This window comes from Lactuca serriola, chromosome 1 (assembly GCF_051521515.1).
Source record: "Lactuca serriola cultivar US96UC23 chromosome 1, Lser_US96UC23_V15, whole genome shotgun sequence".
NCBI classification, from domain to species: Eukaryota; Viridiplantae; Streptophyta; class Magnoliopsida; order Asterales; family Asteraceae; genus Lactuca; species Lactuca serriola.
Window position 1 is genome coordinate 58,745,749 of NC_136408.1, and position 25,803 is coordinate 58,771,551.

Here is a 25,803-nt window from a genome sequence, read left to right on the forward strand (position 1 = left end):
CATTTTGTTGAGGTGTGTTGGCACATGTGAATTGATGACGTATACCACATTCTTTTAGATAGCGATTGAATTCTTCTGAGGTGTATTCTCCTCCATTGTCTGAGCGTAGACACCGAATCTTCTTTCTCACTTCTCCTTCGACCGTTGTCTTGAATTCTAGAAACTTTGAGAATGTTTCAGATTTTTCTTTCATGAAGAAAACCCACACATATCTCGAATAATCATCAATGAACGTCACCATGTACCGCATCCCGCTAACTGATGTCTGCTTGACTGGAAAAGCAAAGTGTGTAGTAGTCTCACAAAATGTAAGTTCTCCTTAAGTGTCTTAATAAAAGTCTTGTTGTTTCCCATATAAAAGAGTCGTGTTCAACAATCTGGTATCGAGCAAAGTTTCTTGATAGTGAGAACGAGTGATTCTCGTTGTATCGTGAATAGTTTGTGACTCTGCAAGTTTAGTATCGAAACTAGCTTGTTTGGTATTACCGAGGTACTGCCAACACGATGGGTGATCTCCAAGTCGTCGGAGGAATCAAGAAACTCAACAACAACAACTACAAAACGTGGGAAACATGTATGAAGTCCTACTTACAAGGACAAGATCTATGGGAGGTCGTTGGTGGAAGCGAAACTACGCCACCAGAGGAAGACGTTAATGGTGCTTTGCGCAAATGGAAAATCAAAGCAGGCAAAGCAATGTTTGCCTTGAAGACCACAATCGAAGAAGAGATGTTGGAGCATATTCGGGATGAGAACACCTCGAAAGAAGCTTGGGACACGTTTGTGACGCTTTTCTAAAAGAAGAATGATACGAGACTACAACTTTTGGAGAACGAGCTATTATCAATCTCACAACGTGACATGACGATTTCTCAATATTTCCACAAGGTGAAGTCGATATGTCGGGAGATTACTGAACTAGATCCGCAATCCATCATTACAGAAGCTCGAATGAAGAGGATCATTATCCATGGACTGAGGCCGGAATATAGAAGCTTTGTTACTGTTGTACAAGGATGGCCTGTTCAACCATCACTTGTAGAGTTTGAGAATTTGTTGGCCAGCTAAGAAGCTATGGCTAAGCAAATGGGAGGCATCACGCTGAAGAGTGAAGAAGAAGCACTCTACACAAGTAAAAATCAGAGGAATTTCAAGCCACCTTTTAAAGAAGGATACGAAAATGCTGACAAAGGGAAGAGTCAGTCAGGAACCTCACAACCATGGAGATCTCAAAAGACCGACAATAAGAGTTCTCGGGGGAGGAGGTTTGAAGGCAACTGCAACAACTATGGACAGTGGAGCCACATGTCCAAGGATTGTTGTTCAAAGAAAAAGTCTGTGGAAAGCAATGTAGTAACTTCCAAAAAGGAAGTAGAGGATGAATGGGATGCTGAGGCACTATGTGCTATAGAAGAGGATAAGACTAAAAGAGGAAGGCTAATGTTTGTGGATGCCAGGGTAAATGGAGGATACACCAAGGCATTGGTAGATACAGGTGCATCCCATAATTTCCTTGCTGAAGATGAAGCTAAGAAGTTGGGCATCAAATACACCAAAAAAAAAATGATTGTTGAACACGACTCTTTTATATGGGAAACAACAAGACTTTTATTAAGACACTTAAGGAGAACTTACACTTTGTGAGACTACTACACACTTTGCTTTCTTTGAGGCTTTCTTGGATGGTTTGGAGCAAATGAGCTCCATACCTATTTATAGGCCTCATAGGAAGGTTCTAGATACTAGCATACACTTACTACATACTAGATAATTCTAGAACTATCTAACATACTCTACATGCTTCCATATGTTTCTAGAATGTTCTACCATGTTCTGGAGAGGTCTAGGTTGCTCCAGTGTCTTCTAGAATGATCCATATCCTTCCAGGGTCTTCCATGTCGTTCTAGAGTATTCTAGACTCTTCCGGTATATTCCAGAGTCTTCCATAGTCTTCCATAATGTTCTAGAATCTTCTAGAGCATTCTAGAACAAGCTAAAGTCTTCTAAATAATATTTGTTTTATTGGGCTAGTGATGATCTTTAACATCCTATTTATCATTCTAATTCCAATTCCATTATCTCTACAAAATAACATCTTTACACACTTTCTACAATATTATATGTAGAGAAAGAACACAATAAATGAAAGCTTATTACTCATTTCTATCAATTTCCTCTAATTTGTTCATGTTTACTACCTTATTTTAATTTAACTTTAGATAAACCGTATTCAATTCCCCATAGACAGAGAAACATTGTATTGATTCAAAGTTGTACATTAACGTATGATTTGATAAGAATCTAACGGTGAATTTAACTCAATATAATGACAGGAACTTAGTATCAACTCAATATACTTGATCGTTGCTGTAAGCTCTTTGTACATTAGTAGTTATATAACAATAAGAACATACAAATTATAATGGGTAGGTCGTAGGTGTGTCACTTGAAATTATCAACAATACTTTACTAATTTAAGTTTTATCAAGTCTATCTGACCATTTTCTCCTTACTTGCATACGATCGGCTTCTCAACTACTTCTTTAGGTAGGAAAGATGGGGCCTCATCAAATGCCTGTGGTTTGTAATCTTTAAACTTTTCAATATCACATTTATCCATAAGTATTTTGGCAATCACCTGTAGCACAAAAGGTTTCTAATCTCTTAAATATCTTGCTTACCAAGTAAATATAGATCAAAGAGAAGAATATAAACTCAAGGTTGTTAAGATCGGGATTCTAAGTAGAATCGTTTGTGGGTTTGCAAGATCAGGATCGGATCCTAAGATCCCACAAAATAAAATATAATTTTAATTTATAATTTTAAAACATGAAAAATATTTCAAACATTCAATTTTTCGTTCAAAATTTGTAAAAACTTCAAAATATTCATAAGTCACAACACAAAATGATAAACGGTAAATTAGCAAATGGTAAAAGACATAAAAATGGTAAAAAAAAATTCATTTGCAAATATATATATATATATAAAATAAAAAAATCATGGGAAGGTAGGATCGGATCGGATCCCGATCCTACGATCCTACCTATGATCTTACGATAAATACGATCTGTTTACGATCCGACTCGTTTTTTATACCTAGGATCATAGGAGGCGCACAAGTCCCGATTCTTTATTCATCTCGGGGCGACGAAGATGTATGGGGACCTTCGTCCAGATTATTGGTGACCCTGCATGAAGTGAGATGTGACATGGTACGTCGATGCAGCCGTTGGATATTCCACTGTGGAAATGGGAAGATATCACGATGGATTTTATCACAAAGCTTCCCAGGACCGCGCGTGGGGTGGATTCGATTTGGGTCATCGTGGATCGATTGACCAAGAGTGCTCACTTTATCCCGATTCAGGAGAGCATATCGGCCGAGAAATTGGCCGACATCTATATCAGGGAGATCGTGGCGCGGCACGGGGTGCCAGTATCGGTTATCTCGGACAGGGATGTGCGTTTTACTTCCAGGTTTTGGAAGAGGTTTCATGACGAGTTGGGCACTCGCTTGCATTTTAGCACCGCCTTTCACCCGCAGACGGATGGCCAGAGCGAGCGGATCATCCAGACTTTGGAGGACATGTTGCGGGCATGCGTGTTGGATTTCAGTGGTAGCTGAGATACCTACCTTCCCTTGGCCGAGTTCTCCTAGAACAACAGCTACCACGCGAGTATTGACCGTCCTCCATTTGAGATGTTGTACGGACAGAGGTGCAGGACCCCGATATGCTGGGGTGAAGTTGGCCAGAGAGTCATGGGGAGCACTGAAGTGGTGCTCAAGACGATCGAGAGGATCCAGCAGGTTCGGAGCATGCTTCAGACTGCTCAGAGTCAGCAGAAAAGCTATGCCGACAAGCGCCGATCCGACCTGGAGTTCCAGGTCGGGGATATGGTTCTCCTGAAGGTGTCGCCGTGGAAGGGCGTCATTCGATTCAGGAAGCGGGGCAAGTTGGGCCCAAGGTTTATTAGGCCGTTCAAGGTTGTAGCCCGGGTGGGCAAGGTGGCGTATAGGCTGGATCTGCCAGTCGAGCTCAGCCAGATCCACAACACTTTCCATGTTTCTCAGTTGCGGAAGTGCCTAGTGAACGATTCAACAATAGTGCCGTTAGAGGATATACAGGTTGATGACAACCTGAATTACATTGAGCGCCCAGTCGCAATCCTCGACAGGAAGTCGAAGGATTTGAGAAACAAGAGGGTAGAACTAGTGAAGGTGCAATGGCAGCACTGCAAGGGTTCAGAATGGACTTGGGAGCCGGTGGACGAGATGATGGAGCATTACCCCGAGCTGTTTCAGGATCGAGCAACAGACTTCGATGACGAAGTCTAAAATAAGTGGGGGAGATTTGTAGCACCTGGTTCCTGGTACGTAAATCTTATTTGAGTATTCTCTTTTCTTTTAGCCTTGGACTCGGCGAGTCATAGGTCCGACTCGCCAAGTAGAGTCGGGACCCGGGACATGTTTAAGTTGGCGACTCGGCGAGTCGATATTCCGGACTCGGCGAGTCACCGCTGTTGGATGAAACCCTAAGTTTCAGGGGTTTGCACCCTATTTAAGCCTCATGTCCCCCCCAAGCCAGCCCCCATTCACCCTCAGAGCTCCCAACCCTCGTTCAAAGCTTATTTCCTTGAGAGTTGAAGCATTTTTTTGTGTGTTCTTGAAGGATTTGAGAAGGAAGTGGAGTAGATCAAGAGGAAGGGAAGGAAGCCAAGCATCTTAGTGTTCTCTCAGTGATTCCTTTGAGGTATAACCTGTTTTCCCTCTGATTTTATGCTTATTACTCCATTAAGTCCTTCTTGAGCCCTTCCCCAAGCTTGTATGTGCAATAAATTCGTAATAAGTTGAATGGCCTTTAGATCTAGGCATGATTGGGCTCCAGGAGCTCAGATCCGTTGCCTTTATGGACCCATGTTGCTTGTTCACCCTAGATCTACTCTTTTGGTGCATTTTGAACCCTAAAACTCTCATTGGTGAATATCTACAAGTAAAACTTTACGTGTTATTCATGCTCTAGGAACCCGAATCTATGAATGGCATGGACTGGAATCGAGCAAAACCGCGTATTTAGTGACTGCATGGCAACGACTCGGCGAGTCGTTCATCTGACTCGGCGAGTATGCTCGCGAGTCTCCAAGTTTGTCCCCTTTTTGTAGTATCGAGTGTGAGCAGTGAGTCGGGGTGCGACTCAGTGAGTTGGAAGCCGAGCTCATCCATGAAAGAACTCGGCGAGTCATTGCCTTGACTCGACGAGTTCAAGGTAATCTCCTTAGATCAAGAACAGACTCGGCGAGTTGTTCATACGACTCGGCAAGTTGTTCATACGACTCGGCGAGTCACAACATAAATTGTTCATCGGATGAAGACGAACTCGGCGAATAGGATGAAGGACTTGGACATCAGCTTAGAAGGAGAACTCGTCGATTCAACGCCCGACTCGACGAGTAGAGACGGGTTGCAGAACAATTGTTTGGACAAAGACTCGGCGAGTTGGAAAGCCAACTCGGCGAGTCGGGTCAACCGAAAATTGACTCTGGCCTTGACTATTAACTTGACCAAGGGTATAATGGTCAATTTGCCTGAGGGTCAGTTAACAGTGTTTGATTGAGTGTTTTGTGGGAATGATAGCCGGGGGATTTCCGGAGCAGCGGTAGCAGCAGACAGTCAATTCCCACACAACCCAGCAGCTACTTCGAGGTGAGTTCTCCTCCCAGTAGGAACGGGTCTAAGGCACCAAGGCCGACCCGTGTAGACGAAATGTTAACACGAGAGTGTGGGCCGAGCCCGTATCCCTTGGTTTAGTCGATTATGATATACGTGCCAGTATGCTAGAGTTGTCCATACTTGTTGTCTTTGTGATACTTGTATGTTATGGGTTAGCGGTTGAGTGTGGGCAAGGCCCGTATCTCTCCGAGGGTGGACTGTGGGCTAGGCCCGTATCTCCCAAATAGTAGAGTGTGGGCGAGGCCCGTATCTCCCGGCTAGCGAAGTGTGGGCAGGGCCCGTATCTTCATGAGTGTGGGCGAGGCCCGTAACTCCTAGCTGAATGTGGTATGTTATATGTTTGTATGGTATGTGGTACTATGGGGGAACTCACTAAGCTTTGTTATAATTTTGTATTTATTATAATTTTGTATTTTTAAATAAAAATATATAATAAAAAAAATTGGGCCCTGTGCAGCTGCCCACTTTGCCCCCCCTCTAAGCCCCCCATGGATTTTATGATGGTTCAAAGTTGGACAAAAAAATCTTAGAAGTGCTGAAATATTATGCAGTAATCTTAACAGCACCTGTTTAGGGTTGTATAACTCAGCCCAAACTTATCCAACTAAGCTATTTTTTTATTCTAAAACATAGACAAGACAGTGGACTACAAACTAGAAAAAAAAAACACCTCATTCCGAGTTAGTATGAAGATTTTATGACGGTTCAAAGTTGCACAAAATATTCTAAAAAGTGCTGAAATATTATGCAGTAATCTTAATAGCACCTGTTTAGGGCTGTATAACTCAGCCAGAACTTAACCAAATAAGTTATTTCTTGATTCTAAAGTGTAGACAAGACAGAAGACTACTATATAGAAAAAAACGTATCATTCTGAGCTAGTATGAAGATATTATGATGGTTCAAAATTAAGAAAAAAACTAAACAATGGTGAAATATTAGACAACATCTCTAACAACCCCTGTTTAAGGTTGTATAACTTAGCCATATCTTTACCACTTAAGTTGTTTTTAATACTAAAGTGTAGACAAGACAAATGACTACAATCTAAAAAAAACGCCTCATTCCGATCTCGTATGAATATTTTTTGATGGTTCAAAGTTGGAAATGACAATCTAAAAAATCTGAAATTGTATTTTTTTTTTTTTTGCTTTTGTACATACAACTGAAGCACAAACAGTGAGAAATTGCAATCTATCATATCATTCAACACTAAACTACAAGCTTCAAACACCAGATTTCATATATAGCAAGATTCAAACATGTATAAAGAAGAGATTCATATAGAATTCAGAAACAAAATTCTTGAACTAGAACTCAAAAACATATTTCATAGCAAGATTAACAAGAATCATTTAGTCATACCTTGAATTGAAGAATGTGGTGAAAAAATCGACAAGAATAGGCAACCCAGAGATCGTAAGGTCGTGAGGCTGTGTGAAGTCGTGAGACTCGGTGAAATCGAATATGCAGTAGGGTAAACGAGAAGACAACATGGGCCGATTGCATGAAATTGGGATGAAATCTTTGAATAAAATCCGATTGCATGTACCTAGGAGGGTTCAAATGGGGGTGAGATTGATTTCTTCGCCTTTTTTTTCCGATTCTCGTCCTATGCGTGTGTTTTATTTCTCCCCTTTTCTCTATTTTTAATAGGGAATTGTTTTGATGGAAAAAGAATTGATTTATTTCTCAATTCCTTCCTTTTTTATTAACCATTTTTTATTAACCAAACAAGAGAAAAGGAATCAATTCCTTTTCTCTGATTTTATTTCCCTGTACCAAACAGCCCCTTAATATTGATGTTCGTTGTGATGATTGTAACATCAATGTCTTCTTTGACTTGTAATAACATTAAATGGTTGTTTAATATGTTTTTAGTGGATCTAACAAGAGGTTGGGTTTGATTATGTTAGATTTTAACTCTAATGTCCCAAAAATATTAAGGTAAAAATTTTATTTTTTTTAATTCAACCATAAACATCATTTAATCATTTCAATCATTCAAAAGTATATCAGAGTAAAAATAGTTATTAGAGTGCAGTTCCAAAATCATAAAGCGCAGAAATATGGGTGAATGCGTTGCGATCAAGTCGGATGCTTCCCTCTCGAACCGAAAGTACCTGAAAACACTTTAAACATAACCGTAAGCACAAAGTTTAGTGAGTTCCCTCAAAATACCGCATACCATACATATCAAACATGCAATAGGTCATGCCCAACAGCCATCGAGCCCCGCCCCGCATTGAGCCCCGGTCAGAATAGATCTACCTGTATCATGTGATGGGCCCGCCCGACATACATACAATACATACACACATGCATGGTCATACAAACAACTAGCATACATATAACCATAATACATGGGTCGGCATTGGTGCCTTTGACCTGCTAAGCATTGGGAGAAATTCACCTAAATCCGCTGATAACCAAATAACTGCTCAGGTCGCTAAACCGGATAATCTCGCACTAACTAACAATAAAGACAACCATAATTAATAATTAAGATAATACCCCACGAACGAATCAAATGTTCCAAAAATGGGCAAAAGACCATTTTGCCCCAAATAAGTCTCAAGCCAATCCACAATTGACCTAAAATCAACATGTCAAAAAATGTCAATGGAATTCAAACAACTGAGTACGCCCAACGTACTCAATTTATACCCAGCGTACGCCACCTTTGGCTAGTACGCGCTGCATATGAGCTGGTTACACCCAACGTACTCCACAACACTCCAATCTCACCATTAAGTGCTTAGATGGTTAAGCTACTAAGTCTTCTTCTAAAATATAATCCTAAATAATGTCTTGACACATAAAGTTGGAAACTTTACTCCTTTGCATGTCTTAATGGAACCAATACTTGTTTTTATCTATCTAAATGCATAATATGAACACCAACTCTTGCATGGTTCATCAAAATCCCTCAAGGTGACATTTTTATGACTTAATGACCTCAACAAAGACCAAATATGAGGCTCGACCAAATATGAGGCTCAAAGGTTCTGGAGTAACTTCTACTCACAAGAACCACAACCATGGGACCAAAACATGACAAATCATAACCCAAACAAGATCTTCAAGAGAAAGACATCAAGATCAAAACTTTATACCTCCAGAAGATAGATCAATGTGAACAAAGTTTGGATCTAAAAGCTCCAAGGCAACCAACACTTCTCCAAAGAGCTCCTTCTTCTCCAAGATGCACCAAGAATACTTCAAAGCACCCAAAAACCTCAAGGATTTCACAAATGGAGGCTAGGGTTTTGTATTTAGGGTTAGAGAGGATAGAGGTTGAATATAAAAATGGTTCCCAAGAAGTTAAGGTGTTTAAAGAAGGTCCAAGACCCAAAACTAGGGTTTCGGTATGTTTATAAGCATTGGCGGAGGGAGTACATGGATAAGGTACATGCTCTGTCCCCCTCAACATTTCTAATTTATATACATTACATCTTTCAACTTTTCCAATTTATATACATTACTCCCCTCAACATGCATTAAATTCATAAATATTACTTCGAAACAATTGCATATCCTTTATCAACATAGAATAGAGTTACCTTAAAATAAAGGATTTACTGTTGAAACAATTGCTTTTTGACAGCTACTCACATTTCTTATATAATTTTTACTGTTAACACATTGATAATAAATAATAAGAAATTGATGATATTAAGTCTTATAAAATCATATTTTATAAAACACTTATTTAATAATTTATATATTTTTGTGTTTTCTTGTCATGTAAGTAATATTTATCGGATGATAAGTTGTGATTTATTTATTTTATTGACTTTGTTGGGATGATAATTTTTTACATATTTTTTGTTAGTTTTAATTTTATTATTGATAAAATAGCTAATTATTACTTTTAGGTTTATTTTTCTTTTTTTTCTGTTGCTTTTTATCATTAAAAATTTTGATTTGGACACAGTAGTTATGCATATGTTAATATTTTTAGATCTTCAAAGTATGTATTATTTTTATTTCAAATTTTCCTTAAAATTATAGAGTATATTACGTTATCCGATTATAAAATATAGGTTAACCTTATTATGATGTAAGTCCCTTCATTGTAAAATCATGGCTCTACCCCTCTGTATAAGTTTTGAAACGTAAGTTAAAAGTTATAAAAGCATTAACCGGGAGGTTTTGTAAAATGATGATGTTTTAAACAATATTTTATAAAATACATACAATAACTAAAGATTTTTAATTTTTCCTTAAAATTATAGAGTATATTATGTTATCCGTTTATAAAATATAAATTAACCTTATTATGATGTAAGCCCCTTCATTGTAAAATCCTGGCTCTGCCTATCTGTATGAGTTTTGAAACGTAAATCAAAAGTTTTAAAATCATTAACTGGGAGGTTTTGTAAAATGATGATGTTTTAAACAATATTTTATAAAATACATACAATAACTAAAGATGTTTTTTAGTTGTCTTTTTACTTGGCGTTGGTATGGCTGTATTTTTGTACTTTGTAATCTGATACTCTTTTTCTTTCAGCCTCCCGCGGGTGTTTTTTTAGAAAAAATTTATGTCGTGAAGAAAAAAAGAGTAAATATTAGATCATTTACAAAATTATTAGGTTAGTTGGTGTGGCTTCGGGAACAGATTTGACATTCTTGGCGAACACCGGGTCGAGGTCGAGGCATGTCGAGCTCGGCTCAACAATTCGGCAGAGAATTACCGATGAGAGAATACCATTTCATTTTTTACCATTTATTATTCAAATTTCATTTTCAAAAAATACTATCTTTCCAAAAAAAAAATACCCAATTTAAAAAATATAACCGTTTTTTTTCTTCAAAATTTTAAATTTTAAACCCTCAATTTTCAACTATAGGTACCATCATCCCTATTCACTCTTCACCCCATTCAAATCTTATTAATTATATTCTCTTAACTTTCTTATTTGTCAATATTTTTCTACACCTCCTCATCGCTAAAAATGGCTACTTTTTGGTCTATTGAAGAAGAGATCTTACTCGCTCGTTAACAGATTGATGTAGCAGAAGATCCAACTAGGGATGGAAATGAGGCGGGGTTTGGGGAGGGGTTGACCATCCTTGTCCCCATCCCCAAGTGTCTAACCTCGTCCCCATCCCCGACGAATGTGTGGAATCAAATCCCCTCCCCTTTGTATTTTGAGCTTTTCCCCGGCCCATCTCCGGCTCATCCCCAACTCATCCCCAATCTATCAACATAATAAACTCAACTTAAAAAAAAAACAAGTTTAATAAGTGATCAAAACCATATACCATAAACAGATTCTGTTTACATCAATCATAAAGTTAACAAGCATTAAACAAAAAGTGTCGATTTTGTATACAGATCAACGAATAAAGTGACGATTGATGAACTCTTGGAATTGTTGGAACATAATTTTGTATATCGACTCTATCTCTAATGGTATAATATAGATTAATTCATTTTAGTGGACTTAATTCAAATTCAATAAATGATCGATATACTAAAATTATATATATATATATATATATATATATATATATATATATATATATATATATATATATATATATATATATATATATATATATTCATTAAAGCGGGGGTGGGCGGGTTGAGGATCGTTATACCCGACCCCTACCCCATCCTCGGTTTTAGCATAATGGAGATCCCCGTCCCCCTACCTAGTACCCTTTTTAGCGGGGAATACCCGTCCTCAATTGAGGCAGGTCAACCGGGTTCCCCACCGGGTCGGGTGGAATTTCTATCCCTTGATCCAACCCACATTGACAACCGTGCGACTACTTTTTGGAGGAGAGTCGCCGACATATACAACCGCCAAGCCTTTCAACCTCGAAGAAAATATCTACTTTACACCAAATGGAGAACCGCACACGCACTCGCAACTCGGTTTACCATTGTGTTTCGTAGGATGCTGCAAGAAGCGGAAAATGGTGAAAACGAAAATACTTTGCTAGAGAATTGTCTTTAGGCTTACTGTATTGAAATTGACAAAGATTTAAAGCTTATTAAGTTTTGGCAAATTGTAAGGCAGTGCCCCAAATGACGTCAAATTTGAAATTGTTGTCTTCTAATTTCTAGTGGCTTGTGTGTTTAAATTTTTAGTGTGATGTTTCTGTATTTCTAGTGATCTTGTGATGTTTTTAATTTCTTTGTTTTTTTTTTTTTTTTTTTTTGAATTTCTATGTTTTCAATGGAATTTAAGTTTTTTGAAAAAAGAATATGTTTGAATATTTATTTTCTAAATTAATTAAAAAAATATATATTTAGCATGATAAGTGTGGCAACCCATGCCATGCAAATGACAAGTTTTTGGCTAAAATATGGCAAAAATAACATGACGCCTACGTGGACTGTGACAAATATGACACCATAATTACTAGCTTAGTGGACACTGGTTTTAGTTAACGAGAGAATTCTTCAAGCTTGAAATTCTTTAAAACAAGGCTGACTTGTTTTGTTTTTTCTCCTTTTACGAAGGTTTAAATATATTGGACTTGCGGACCATAAAATTATAACCTATAAGCGAAATAGTAGACAAAAAGGCTTAGTGGTGCAACTTGTTGTCCGTTTGCCATCTCACTTGTTGTATGATGATAATTAAAATTTAATTTAAATCCTCGTAAACATCAAAATTGTAGACAAAGATATGTTATATGTAATTCACTTATCTATTTTGGCAGTTTCTTTATTTTATGATATTTCGTTTGTAATTGTTTAAGATTTTTGACTAAATTTGTCTTTTTGTTTTTTAACGAAACAATTTAATTTTATGAAAGAATATATAAATGTTAAAAAGAGTATATGATCAAATGTGCTTGCTTTTTTATCCTTGTCTAAAAGTTAGTAACATCATGTTTCTATTTATTATTATATAAAATTGAGCTTAAAAGAGAACTTGAAGTTATGATAGAATAAAAAAACTTTATCATCATGACCTTTGGATCATATTACGATCATGAGATAAATTCGATGTATAAACAATAGAATTCAGTTGTTCCATGATAATATTTGATTCATGTTGTAAAAAAAGGTAAACCTCAATTTAAAATGTGTTGTCTGTTATATATATATATATATATATATATATATATATCTTCTTATTATTCTAATAAAAGAATAGATTTAATCTCATATTGACAAGTGTCATACAATTAGAACTCCTCATTAATGTTATATATCACTTATCATGCCACTTGTCAACTTATTAATTATCCATTTCAAATTTTAAATTTCCACTCTAATTACATTAAATTAATAATTGATTATGCATTTCAAATTTTAAATTTTCTCGCTCTAACTATATTAAATTAATAATTGATTCTTCATTTTAAATTTCAAATTTTAATTTTCTCACTCTAATTATATTATATTAATAACATTAGATTGAAAAATAAAATTAAATTAATACATAAGATGATATAACTTCACGTATTTATTTAAATCAACGATTATAATTTTATATAACTAAAAAATATCTCTTAAGTAATAATTTATTAAAAATATCAATTAATAATTTTAATTTTTTGATATGAAAATTAATTAATTTTATAACCGTGGTTATCACGGGTTATAAACTAGTATATATATAATAAAGAGATTTTCTAATATATGTTAAAAACACATAACATTAATCATAGAAAATATTACCAAATGCATTATTTATAGAGAATATTCAATATAATTAATGCATCTTATAGTTTTTAGAGAGAAATATTTCATATAACTAATGACTTTTATATTTAATTATAATAATATTAATATTCCATATAAAATAAGTACATTGTCAAAATGGATATTTTTTAATGGTTAAATTTATATTTGTAAAACAACAAACATTTTTGTTTGTTTTATATAACATATCCGATATCCTATCATCACTAAAGCGATTTTTGGTTACAATTTTATATATTTTAATTATAAATTGAATGATATCACATAAATAAATAATGAGAGAATTCGGTTCTATAAATTAAAAAATATATATATGAAATGCTAATAGGAAAATGACTTACGAGGGTAATTATCTTTTGGTCTTGTTCACGTTTAGATAACTTCATTTTTTTTGTACATATTTGACTATTTAACTTGTTAAATGTTTTCACATATTACCATTGTCACCCGTTATAGTAGGTGATAATGATCATATGTAAACACATTTAACAAGTTAAATGGTCAGATATTTTTAAAATAAAGTTACGTAAACGTGAACAATTTTTTTTTTTTTTTTAATTTCTTAATTTTTTTATAATTTCTTACAACATTTTTATTATATTTGTTTCCTATAGGTTTTTCTAATACAATGTTTTAAACTTTGTTTATAATTTTTTTAAAACTTTTTTATACTTTCATATAATTTTAATATAAGTGTTTTGAAACCAAATATTTTATAAATATTTTAAAATTTTCTTACAAGTTTTTTAACTTGTTATTATTAGTATTATTTTTTTTTTATATTTTCATCTAATTTTTTATAACTCTCATACATTTATTTCTAAACTTTCTTTTACAACATTTTTAAAGTGTTTCACAGATTTTGTATGATAATTTAATATTTTTTTTATAACATTTTAAATTAATTTCGTTAAATACTAGTTTGTATTAAAAAAATTAAAAGCTTATAAATTTTTAACCAAAAAGTATTAAAAAGTTGGAATAATTTTAAAATATTTACATTATATAGATTTTTTGTCTTTTAGTTGCTAAGTAATATTTTCTTTTTATTTTTTCAAAAAGGCCATCCATACTTATTGTTATATATTTAATTTATTTAATTTTATTGTTAGATACTATTTGCTTTAAAAATATTGTATATGATTAAAAAGAAAATAATATATATTTATATATATATATATATATATATATATATATATATATAAGAGGCTATATAAAATATTTCAAAAAAACAAAAACATATTTATTAATTAAAAAATAAAGTTTAAAATTGATCAATATTTAATTAATATTTAGGAAATTATGGATATTTTAAAAATAACGTTCACAGATAAATATGAAAAATAAAATCACTATTAAAAGTAGGGAAAATGATTTATCAGAGTAATTAATATATGTGAAACACATATAACAAGTTAAATGGTTAAATGTATACAAAAATAAAAAATTACCTAAATATGAAAAAGGGGATAATGACTTAAAAGAGTAATATATTTTTCGATTTGTATACGTTTAGTCACTGAAGTTTTTTTTTCGTCCACATTTACTCCTTCAACTTGTTAAATTGTACACATCCAGTCCTTATGATCGGTTACTCCAGGTTAGCCAGGAAAAATGACTTAATAAGGTAATATATTTCTCATTTTCTACATATTTAGTCCTTCATATTTTTGTACACATTTAGTCTTTAATATTTTTTTATTTTAAAATAAATCATTTTTGTTTTTGTACTCATTCAGTACTTATGAATGATTTATTTAAGTTTTTCTCACGACATCTTACGTGAGACAATCATTGATGAAGTGTGTGCGGCTGTTGATGTTTATGTGTAACGTCTCATTTTCATAAAAAAAAATTTCATTTTTAAATAAAGAAAGTCCCTAATTATAAATCCATTATTAAGAAAAAAACCTTTATTCTAAAATACATTTATCGAAAATCAGAGTAATATAAGAAACACGAAATCCTCAATACTGTTGATGAGTGTGTACAATCATGCATTCGTCTTTCCGCGGTCAACGATAGAACCTGAAAACATAAACAACTGGGTAAGCACACAGTTTAGTGAAATTTTCCCTAAAATACTCGATACAACAAACGTATTATCATGCATAACGAGCCCACACTCATCAGATTGGAATACCATGTCCCAATCAATTATCAGACTGGAATGCCAACATGCAACAGGTCCAATCAGTCATCAGACTGGAATACCCAGGGTTTATCAGTATGCCGCCTTAACCTAACCGCTCTTCTCGAGCCTCCGTGCCTACACCTTACAGCCGGCCCACACTAGGTATATTGGCCCTACAACATATAGTAGGTCCACCTCAACCTATCCCACCACCATATAACTATCCCACGTAAGATGTCGTGAGAAAAACCTAAATAAATCATTTATAAGTATTAAATGAATACCAAAACAAAAATGACTTATTTTGTAACAAAAAAATATATTAAGGACTAAATGTGTACAAAAATATTAAGAACTAAATGTGCACAAAGTGAGAAATATATTACCCTATTAAGTCATTTTTATCGGCTAACCTAGAGTAGCCGGTCATAAAGACTAAATATATACAGTTTAACAAGTTGAAGAGGTAAATATAGACGAAAATAAAAGTCAGTAACTAAATATGTACACATCAAAAAACATATTAATCTTTTAAGTCATTATCCCTGTGAAAAAGTGACAAAGATGACATGCTAATCTATAAATAAACTTTTAACCTTTTGAACCCAAAATAATATATTACTTAATTAAAATCAGGCTTAAATAATGCCGGTTTTTGTAATTAACTAATTATCATACGAAGTTTTATTTTTTTCCTTTTTGTCTATATTCTTGTTTCTAGAGAAATACAGTGGCATGACTATTCATTTCAATCTGTTGACTTTGAATTTCATCCCATCCTTCCTTCATTAAAATCTCAGCCTACTTTAACTGTTTGATCTATAATCTCTCCTTTTTCATCTCCAGATTCTGTTCTCGTTTCTGGATTTGTGTTTTATCAATCCATTATTTCAAAGTCTGATCAACTTACGGTGATTTCTCAAATTTCCGATTATACTGGATAAAAATGGTGAACTCCATGGTGGGAAGAGCCACAAGCGACATGCTTATAGGTCCTGATTGGGCCATGAATATTGAGATCTGTGATATCTGCAACCATGATCCTGTGTACGCCTTTCCCCCCCTTTTAACCGTTCCTTTTCAATTTCTAGTTTATTTGATTACACAAAATGTTCTAGTTTCTTTATTCGTCGTCTCTGTTGTAGAAAACAAGTAGATAGACGCCTTTTTTGTATCAATTGGAGTAGGTTTTCGATCAGTTGACTATCTCGAGCTGCAACTTGTTTCGAGGTGGAGAATTTAGGGTTTTTCTGGTTATAATTAAATTACTTTTAACTTGTTGACTAGGATTTAAGAAATTAGGTTAACTAGACGATAAATTGAAGTGCAATCGAAGAACTTTAGGCTGATTGTTCTGATTATATATATGTTTATTACATGATTAAGAGTACAATTTAAGAAACTATTTTACAATTGTTTCACAGGCAAGCTAAGGAGGTTGTAAAAGGCATAAAAAAGCGTCTAGGAAGCAGGAATCCAAAAGTCCAACTTCTTGCTTTAACAGTAAGCACACACAAAACAACTTTTATTCTTCTATCTTTGTTCTTCAGGGTCATGGTATTACTTTAAATAAAACTAAGATTGGGATAATATCTCTCTCCTTATATATATCGTTTATTTTGGGGCAGGGTAAACAACTAGGAAGTGTAAACTTCCACCTTTTGTGTGGCACCTCATTGGCAAAGTATATCATACTAACTGAAGAATAAGTATGCCACACAATATCAGTTTTCTTATATCTAATTTCCCACTTTCTTTTTCTTGTTTATCATGTTCAGCTATTGGAAACAATCGTGAAGAATTGTGGCGATTTTGTTCATATGCATGTAGCTGAAAGAGATGTTCTTAATGAGATGGTGAAAATAGTGAAAAAGAAGGTTAGATTTTGCTCAAATATTCTGTAATAACTAATAATCATCTTTTTGTTAAATTCAATTAATGTTATGTAACATAATCTTGTTTAACTGCAGCCTGACTTTCATGTTAAAGAGAAAATATTAGTTCTAATAGATACATGGCAAGAAGCTTTTGGAGGGGCAAGAGCAAGGTATCCACAATACTATGCAGCATACCATGAGTTATTGGTAAGTTTTATATTAGTGGCATATAAAAATTATATTTTTATATGTTTTATCTCAATATATTACATTTTTTTCAGCGTTTAGGGGCTGTATTTCCACAAAAATCTGAGAGAGCGACACCTGTCTTTACTCCCCCACAAACACAACCTCTATCACAATATCCACATGACACACGTAATCTTGAAAATGGAAATGAAGCAGCCGCGTCTTCCGTAGAGGCTGAGTTTCCAACCTTGAGGTATATCGTGTGTGAAAAGTCCAAAATACCCTTTTCTGGTTTTCATGTTAGAATTATGGTTATTTACTTGTTTCTTTATTTGGATTTTCAGCTTGACAGAAATGCAAAATGCACGTGGCATCATGGATGTCCTTTCAGAAATGCTGACTGCAATAGATCCAGGAAAGAAAGAGGTAAATTTCTTTTTCGTGTGAAAAGACTAAATTGCCCTTTTCTTTCAATTGTTGTGTCTTGATTGTGTATTGGAAGCAGGGGCTTAGGCAAGAGGTGATTGTAGACTTGGTGGAACAATGTCGTACATACAAAAGAAGAGTGGTCCACTTGGTCAACTCTACTTCGTAAGACCATAATTTCACCACAATTTTTCCTTTTTTTTTTTTTTTTTTTTAAAATTTTTGTTTATTGATTTTGTGTTGTGTTTTAGGGATGAATCCCTATTATGTCAAGGATTAGCTTTAAATGATGATTTACAACGAGTTTTAAGCAAACATGAAGCACTTCTTACAGGAATTCCTCTTCCATCTGAAAAGTCAAAGCCTGAAACTAGTCAAACTAAAGCATTAGTACCTGTTGATGCTCCTCTTATTGATGCAACAGAAACCAATCAAAAAGGGTAATTAAAAATTAAAATTTCCTTTTATCTGTTTGTCAAATGTCCAAAATACCCTCCAATAATGATTTATCATGTGCAGATCTGTTAGTGGTGGATTAGATTTGATATCACTTGCTCCTATAACAACTAATGGGACATCAACAACAACTCCAACTAGAGTTGACCCTAAGTTTGACCTTTTGAGTGGAGATGATTTCAACTCACCGACAGCTGGCAACAATCTAGCGATTGTACCCGTGGGTTCACCACAACCCGCTACACCTGTTTCACAGCAGAACGCTCTCGCTCTTGTTGATATGTTTTCACTAAATAACAATTCTTCTTCTCCTCAAATCCAACAACCTCAAAACATGCCACCTCAGCAACCTGGGTTTTATCAAAATGGAAATTCTGGTTATAGTCAAGGGTCAAATCCTGCATGGAATGGTCAAATTCTGACCTTGTCTGTTAAGTTGTTCTTTCTGTAATATGGAATAATTTAATAATTTCTATTGTGGTTGGTTTTATAGGTGGTGGAAGTGGAAGTGGAGGTGGACTGCCGCCACCGCCATGGGAAGCTCAGCCTGCCGACAACAACCAATCAGGCGGCGGCCCGCAATATTCTCAGCCTCAAAATTTACAATCCGCCGGAAACAGCAATATCCAGGCGATGCCGCCAATGCAACAATTCTCAGGCAGCCATATGCCGCCAGTGAACCACCAGCCAGTGTATAATCAATTTCCTCAACCACAATTCCAAGGAGGTGTAGTTCCACCACAGCAGCAAATGGCTTACTTGAATCCTCAACAAATGGCTCAGCAAATGGCTCAACAAATGTATATTAACCAAATGGGACAAGCCTATGGCGGTGGTGGTGGTGGTTATGGTGGTGGTGGTGGCGGTTATGGTGGTGGTGGTGGATATGGGTATGGGTATGGATACGGGCAGCAACAAAATGCACAGTATATTGATCAGAGAATGGCGGGGATGTCTGTGAGAGATGACAGTTATCTGAACAGCACTGTGTACACTGGGCCTTCAATGGCGAATGCATCCTATGTGCATGTGCCATCTGGCAAGCCTACAAAGGCAGAAGATAAGCTGTTTGGAGATTTGGTTGACTTTGCAAAAGTCAAACCTAAAACGACACCTGGTAGAACCGGGAGTATGTGACCTTATCTATATATATGTTGTTTGGGTTTGATAAATTGTATTTTTTTTTTGAGAAATAATTCTTCTTTTGGGGTTTATATTTGTATGCAATTATTTTTTGAGTTTATGTATATTATGTGATGGAACTTGAAGAAGTTTTTCTTCCTGAGAAAGTCTATATGTATATTGTTGTGCTTTGTTCGGGATTGCCAAATTATCTCTACACTTTTTGATGACATCAAAAACACCTACAATAGGTGATTGCATGTTCTTTCTAATTCCACAATGTTTTTTTTCTTGTTTTTCTTTTGGAAACAGCAAACGAATTAAACGAAAGCTTATTTGTAATATTTCAGCGAACACCTCCGTGTTCGAGCTTCTTTACCTGACAAATCCAATCTTTATAGGGATTTTAAGGGAAAAATTTCCAACATGTGTCACTACAAGAGATAGTTTAAGGGAATCGAACTTCCAACCTAATGCTCCACATGGGTATAAAACCCAGTGCATCAAACCAGCTAGGTTGAATGTCACTTGCCCACAATGTTTATTAATAGGGAAAATAGCACAAAAGTTATTAAGTTTAGACCAAAATTCTAATTTACTACTTTGTTTTCCAATTTATTATTTGACCGATCAAACCGGTTTTCTGCTGATGTGACACGATGATGTATTAGTTTTGATGACGTGACATGCTGATGTGTCAAAATTGTTTTTTTTTTTTTTCACAAAATATACTAAGTTTTCAATTTTTGCAAATTTGTCATTTTTTTTTCAAATCAAACATCATTTTTTCTAATTTTGACAATTTTCCATTTAAAACTGTATAAATATTTTTTTTCATTTAAAAACCATATTTTTATATAAATATAAAGTCTTTTTTTTTTTACATTCAAACCATAATAGTATATATAAATATGTATTAATTATATTATAACTGTATTTTATATTAAATACGCAAATTTAAAATGAATTTGCAGATGTAGAGTGCACAATCAAATAAACTAATTTGATCTCAGGAACAAGAGAGTCTAATGTTTACTTTAATTACCAAGGGACCGCTCGTTATAAATAACGTTATGGTTTGAATGTTAAAACCTTTTATTTATACAACATATGATCTTTTTAATGAAAAAAATGTATTTATATGATTTCAAATGAAAAAAGAAAATATTTATATGGTTTCAAATAGAACAAAAATATAATGTCCGTTTTGGAACAAAAAATGGAATGTCATGTCATCAAAAGTAAATAAAATTGAAAAAATTATGATCAATTTGAAACAAAAAAACTAAGTGTCAAAATTGAAAAAAATAAATAAATAGACTTGGCGTCAAAATTGAAAAAAAATGAAAATTTAGTCTTTTGTAACATTTTTTTTTTCCAGTTTTGACATGCCAACATGCTATGTCATCAAAATTGACACGTTATCATGCCATATTAGCAGGCAACTGGTTTGACCGGTCAAGTGATCAAAATTGTAACAATTTGAAAAACGTAGTGTCAAGTTTAAGATAAAAAAACAACGTCTAGTTATAATTTTGATGTAAACTTAATGATTTTTGTATTATTTTATTGACAAATTTTCATAAAAACTGTTGTTTCGTTTTAACCAACGTAATATAATTTTTTTTATTTAACTATTGAAAAATTGATTTTTTTTAATAAAAAAACCACATTGTATAAAACATCGAATTTCACAAGAACCGTTGCAATTTGAAATTTGTTTGGTTTAACCACCCAAATAACAATTTTATGATTAAAACAATATTCAAAATCACACTCATAATATTAAATGCTTTACATCGATGTAACAGATAAATAAACAATTACCTGTATTGGTAATCATTTTTGAATGATGAAATTAATTCTTTTAAAAATCATATCCATAATCTTAGTGTCATAGCATTACTATTCGTAAATATAGAAACTTTAAAGTTTTTTTTATAAAACAATTATAACTAGAAAAATATTTTTCCCAAGGTCTTTTCTAACTCATTATCAAGAACTTTTACGGTGTTTTCGCAAAGGGTTTAGGTCATTTTTGCGCACTTAACTTTTGACTTTGTGTTCATCTTGTCACTTAACTTATTTTAAGTTTTAAAATGTCATCAAACTGTTGGATTTGTGCTCATTTAGTCATTTAACTTTTGGTTTGGTCACTTAACTTTTGAATTTGTGCTCATTTAGTCACTTAATTTTTAAAATTGTGCTCATTTAGTCACTAAACTTTTAAAATATTTTAAAAATTTAGTGACTAAATGAGCACAATTTTAAAAGTTAGGTGATTAAATGAGCACAGATCCAAAAGTTAAGTGACCAAACCAAAAGTTAATGACATTTTAAAACTTAAAAAGAGTTAAGTAACCAAATGAACAAAAAACCAAAAATTAAATAACAAAAAATGATCTAAACCCAAGAAACAAACCCTTGGTATTTAAATAAGAAAAGAATGGAAAACTGAAAAAACAAAAATATAATGGTTTTATCGGAGGAAATTACTAATCTAGCTATATTCCCTAATAACTTTTTTATTTTTAGCCAAAATTTAAAACTTATCCCAAAATAGACATCAAAACCGTAGGCCATTTAAATCATCTACTGTTTCGCCTATACAATGTACGGTTTCGGGTTAAGTATTTAAGGATTTTTATTTTATTTTGCAAAACAAAACTGTAGACCATAAATAGTCTATTGTTTCCTTTGACTGTTTCGGGCAAAAATCTCCGGTTTTATTATTATTATTATTATTATTATTATTATTATTATTATTATTATTTTTATTTAAGTTTATTTATTTATTTTTGTAACAAAATTACAACATTGCATTATATTAGACATTTTATACAAGCTACAAACAAAAAAATAAAATAAAAAGTAAAAATATTACAAAAACCGTTGGTTCTTAAGATACCTACGGTATACAAGTATTTAATGCACGTTTTGTCCATTGAAAGCTTGTACAACGTAGGTTTATTAAGAACCTACGATTTTATTTAAAAAAAACATATCGACTAATTCAAATACCAAACAAGAAAAAAAGTTCAAAAATTCGGAGTATCACCTGGTTGTTATTTGAAGCCTCCATTGAAAGATAATTTCAATCTTGAAACACACACAAAATATCAAAACTTAAAATTTGAACTTTATATATTATGGGCCGAGAGGCTAGTGGCGGACTTATGTAGAGCATTTTGGTTCCTGGGCCATTGTTCCGATTCTGCCCGTAGTGTAAAAAAATCCTATTAAGTGCACCACCTTTTTATACGAGTGATACCCCCCCTCCCCCCCCCCCCCCCCCCCCCCCCCCTTCAAATCTTCTGTGTCCGCCACTGCGACAAGCCGTTGATCGTATCACATTTAATTATTTACGTTTTTAGTGGTTATTTTTATATAAATGCTAATTTTTGACTAAAAATAAATAAATATTTAATTAATGATTTTGTTTTGTTTTGTAATTACCTCTTTTTATTGGGATTTGGACTATGTTATAATTATAAATTTCAAATATCACAAGTCACAACCATATAAATAAAATATCTTTAAAAGCTAACAGGGATTTTCGGTGACCTTGGGTTATAAACAAATTTTGGGGGTGTTGATAGGATAAAAAAAGGGTTTATTATTTATTGCTTATTTACACGGTAATAAGCTAAATTTAATTGGTTGGATAGAAATTTTTAAAAATCAACATATAACTTATTGGATAGAAATAACATAAATAAGTTGATTTTAGTTATTTCAGCAGCAAATAAGCTAACGAGTTATCATCTAAATAAATGGCGCAATGCATGCTCTTTGAAATGGCGCAAACTTTTCTATATTGGTTTTTCCTGCGAACAACGTAACTAACTTCCATTAACGAATCGATCGAGTTTACTTTACATTTACAACCCCCAATTGCTTGGGCCTAGGGTTTATACATTATATGAATCTCAAGATATGGCGATCATAGGAGATGCTCTACGACAAGCATTCATGCCGAAACACGAGTACCAGAACCTCCGTAACGAAGACAAAGCATGGATTAAGCTACGACGGCCGATCGTCATCTCTATTTTCGTATTCTTGATCTTTTGTATTGTCATTTCATCTGCACTCAGCTTCAAAATGGTGTTCCCCAGTGATCTTCAACACCGGCCTTTCTGCAAACATCATCGTATTGAATCGACAACAAATAACGACCATGAGGATAGAGATTTCAATTTTGCGGATCAACAGATTGTTTATTATTACTGGATGGTTGCGTTTGTTCCTTCGGCTATCCTTTTCTCGACGTCTGCTGTTTACCTTGTTGCTGGTGAGTAACTCAAAATTTTAGAAGATTTTATTGAGATTCAAACGACTACTATTGGATAGAAGAATGATTGTGTTGAGTTTTAGATGATATTATACTAATTTTAGGAGAATGAGATCGAGCCATATATTTCTTGATCCTTTCTTCGGTTTCTTATCTGCTTATAATCTTCATCTTCAAAATTTTGCTTATCTGTATAGTCTTCGAAGAATCAGTGTTTTAATACTGAATTAGTGCTCATATGTGTCAGTAAATCATCTTTTTTTTTTTCAATGCATATGTAGTTAATTTCTCTACAAAAAGCACAACTTATATATATCAGAAATTCAGCATTTTGTGTAATCAGAAAAGAATAACTGATCTACAGGGATAACTGTAGCTTATACTGCTCCAACAAGACATGGATTTCTAAAAGTGGTCGAGAATAACTACTGTGCTCCAAATGGAGGTAGGTCTTTTTTTTCTGACCATTTTACCCTTACATTCTAAAAACAAATTTCATCATATTCAATAATGTTAACATGAGTGGATTTAGGAGGACAAAAAGAAGCACTAATATGTAAAAAGTTAGTGTCTTAATACATTAAGCCATGTTTTTTTGGCTTAACAGAAGAAGTTTATATTACTTTTTGTGTTTTTACAGGAGGTGTGCGATGTCTATACATTTTGAATTCAATATTTGCAATAATGTTTGGTTTTGTAGCAATATTTTTTGGTTTAGTTCTCCTTACAAGTGAGAGCATTTGTTCATTACCATTGTTTTGGTGTTATGAGGTTCAATGGTGGGGCCTAGTTACTCTATATGGGGCCACTGCCTCCTTGTTAAGAAGGAAAGCTGCCATGATTCTTGATGATGGTGACATTGATGGGCATAACCAGATTATTGGAATAGAAATGTTGGAATTTGGTGATGTGGAAATGACACCGGATGTTGAGAGACGAATTAATCAAGGGTTTAGATCATGGATGGGAACATCGTATTTGTCTTCTGATGATGAAGATGAAGATGAAAATGGTTAGATTTTGAAGGCAAAGAGTGTTAGATTCATAGATATGTACAAGAAATAGTAATTATAGAGACCAAAATTAAACCAACAATTTGTATCATAGCCGAAAGTTGCAACATAGTTTTGTAGAAATTGAGAACCCCAATATCATTTTGATTTGATGCTATGTTTACCGAGATACCGATAATAGTATTATACTACAATACGAGATATAGAAAAGTTATCACATAAATTAAGAAAAGAAACTAATATGAAAGATAAGATCATAACCGATCTATGATTGGACTTGGGTTAGATGCGTTTCGTCGTTAATCTAGTAGTCACCATCTCGCCGGTCATAATTAACTGTGCATAGAACCACAACGGTTAGAAATAATTGGTCAAGGCTAGTGTCAACCTATTAGAAGTGGGGTCATGTGAAATGAAGTTGGGAAAAATCTAAATTTGAATTTGTGTTCATTACGTTTTCGTGTCAAGTGTAAAAAAGTCATTGTTCTGTCGTGTCATTTTTGTGCTTAATATTTAACATGAAATTGATACTATTTAGTATTTGTTTGCCGTGTTTGTCATGTTATATATGATTAAGTATAAATTAAATAAACTAATAATTTTACTATTTACTTTTTTCGTGTTTTAATCGGCTCGTTTTCATAATAATGAAAATAAACATGACATCATGTTGTGTCGCGTTCGCGTTACATAAAAATTTGTCGTGTCGTGTCGTGTCGTGTCAGACAGAAACACGATATGATAGCCTAATTTGACAGCCCTATATTTTTGTAGCAAAAACTCTTTGACATCTTTTTGTGAAAAAACCAAAAATGCCCTAAAATTTCAGAATTTAATGTTTTTTATATATATAATGGAACTGTTTATTTCCGTTCCCGATATAACA

General features: G+C 33.7%; 2 protein-coding genes across 3 annotated transcripts; both read left to right on the forward strand.

The window, feature by feature from the left end:
- The first annotated feature begins 16,277 nt into the window (after positions 1 to 16,277).
- On the forward strand, positions 16,278 to 19,900 carry LOC145089302 (TOM1-like protein 9). 2 transcript variants are annotated; one of them, XM_079027762.1, is made up of 11 exons: positions 16,756 to 16,770; positions 16,965 to 17,043; positions 17,169 to 17,224; positions 17,319 to 17,417; positions 17,511 to 17,624; positions 17,699 to 17,859; positions 17,951 to 18,032; positions 18,112 to 18,197; positions 18,284 to 18,472; positions 18,552 to 18,898; positions 18,982 to 19,900. In XM_079027762.1, exons 4-11 carry the CDS (start codon positions 17,361 to 17,363, stop codon positions 19,623 to 19,625), a joined length of 1,680 nt encoding a protein of 559 aa, XP_078883888.1. In that variant the 5' UTR covers positions 16,756 to 16,770; positions 16,965 to 17,043; positions 17,169 to 17,224; positions 17,319 to 17,360; the 3' UTR covers positions 19,626 to 19,900. The 2 variants fall into 2 exon arrangements, with proteins under 2 accessions (XP_078883883.1, XP_078883888.1); XM_079027757.1 differs by lacking the exons at positions 16,756 to 16,770; positions 17,169 to 17,224 and adding an exon at positions 16,278 to 16,587.
- A 3,471-nt stretch (positions 19,901 to 23,371) lies between these two features.
- LOC145068761 (uncharacterized) lies at positions 23,372 to 25,065 on the forward strand. Its single transcript, XM_079015762.1, has 3 exons — positions 23,372 to 23,904; positions 24,269 to 24,349; positions 24,545 to 25,065. Exons 1-3 carry the CDS (start codon positions 23,547 to 23,549, stop codon positions 24,919 to 24,921), a joined length of 816 nt encoding a protein of 271 aa, XP_078871888.1. The 5' UTR covers positions 23,372 to 23,546; the 3' UTR covers positions 24,922 to 25,065.
- The last annotated feature ends 738 nt before the right edge of the window (positions 25,066 to 25,803 follow it).

Excerpts from the sequence above, each read along its gene's own strand:
- LOC145068761 (XM_079015762.1), top strand. The coding sequence starts at position 23,547 with ATGGCGATCATAGGAGATGCTCTACGACAAGCATTCATGCCGAAACAC. Across the intron at positions 23,905-24,268 it reads TGCTGTTTACCTTGTTGCTG|GGATAACTGTAGCTTATACT; the intron begins GTGAGTAACTCA and ends ACTGATCTACAG. Across the intron at positions 24,350-24,544 it reads CTACTGTGCTCCAAATGGAG|GAGGTGTGCGATGTCTATAC; the intron begins GTAGGTCTTTTT and ends GTGTTTTTACAG.
- LOC145089302 (XM_079027757.1), top strand. The coding sequence starts at position 16,487 with ATGGTGAACTCCATGGTGGGAAGAGCCACAAGCGACATGCTTATAGGT. Across the intron at positions 17,044-17,318 it reads TCCAACTTCTTGCTTTAACA|CTATTGGAAACAATCGTGAA; the intron begins GTAAGCACACAC and ends TATCATGTTCAG. Across the intron at positions 18,033-18,111 it reads TAGATCCAGGAAAGAAAGAG|GGGCTTAGGCAAGAGGTGAT; the intron begins GTAAATTTCTTT and ends TATTGGAAGCAG.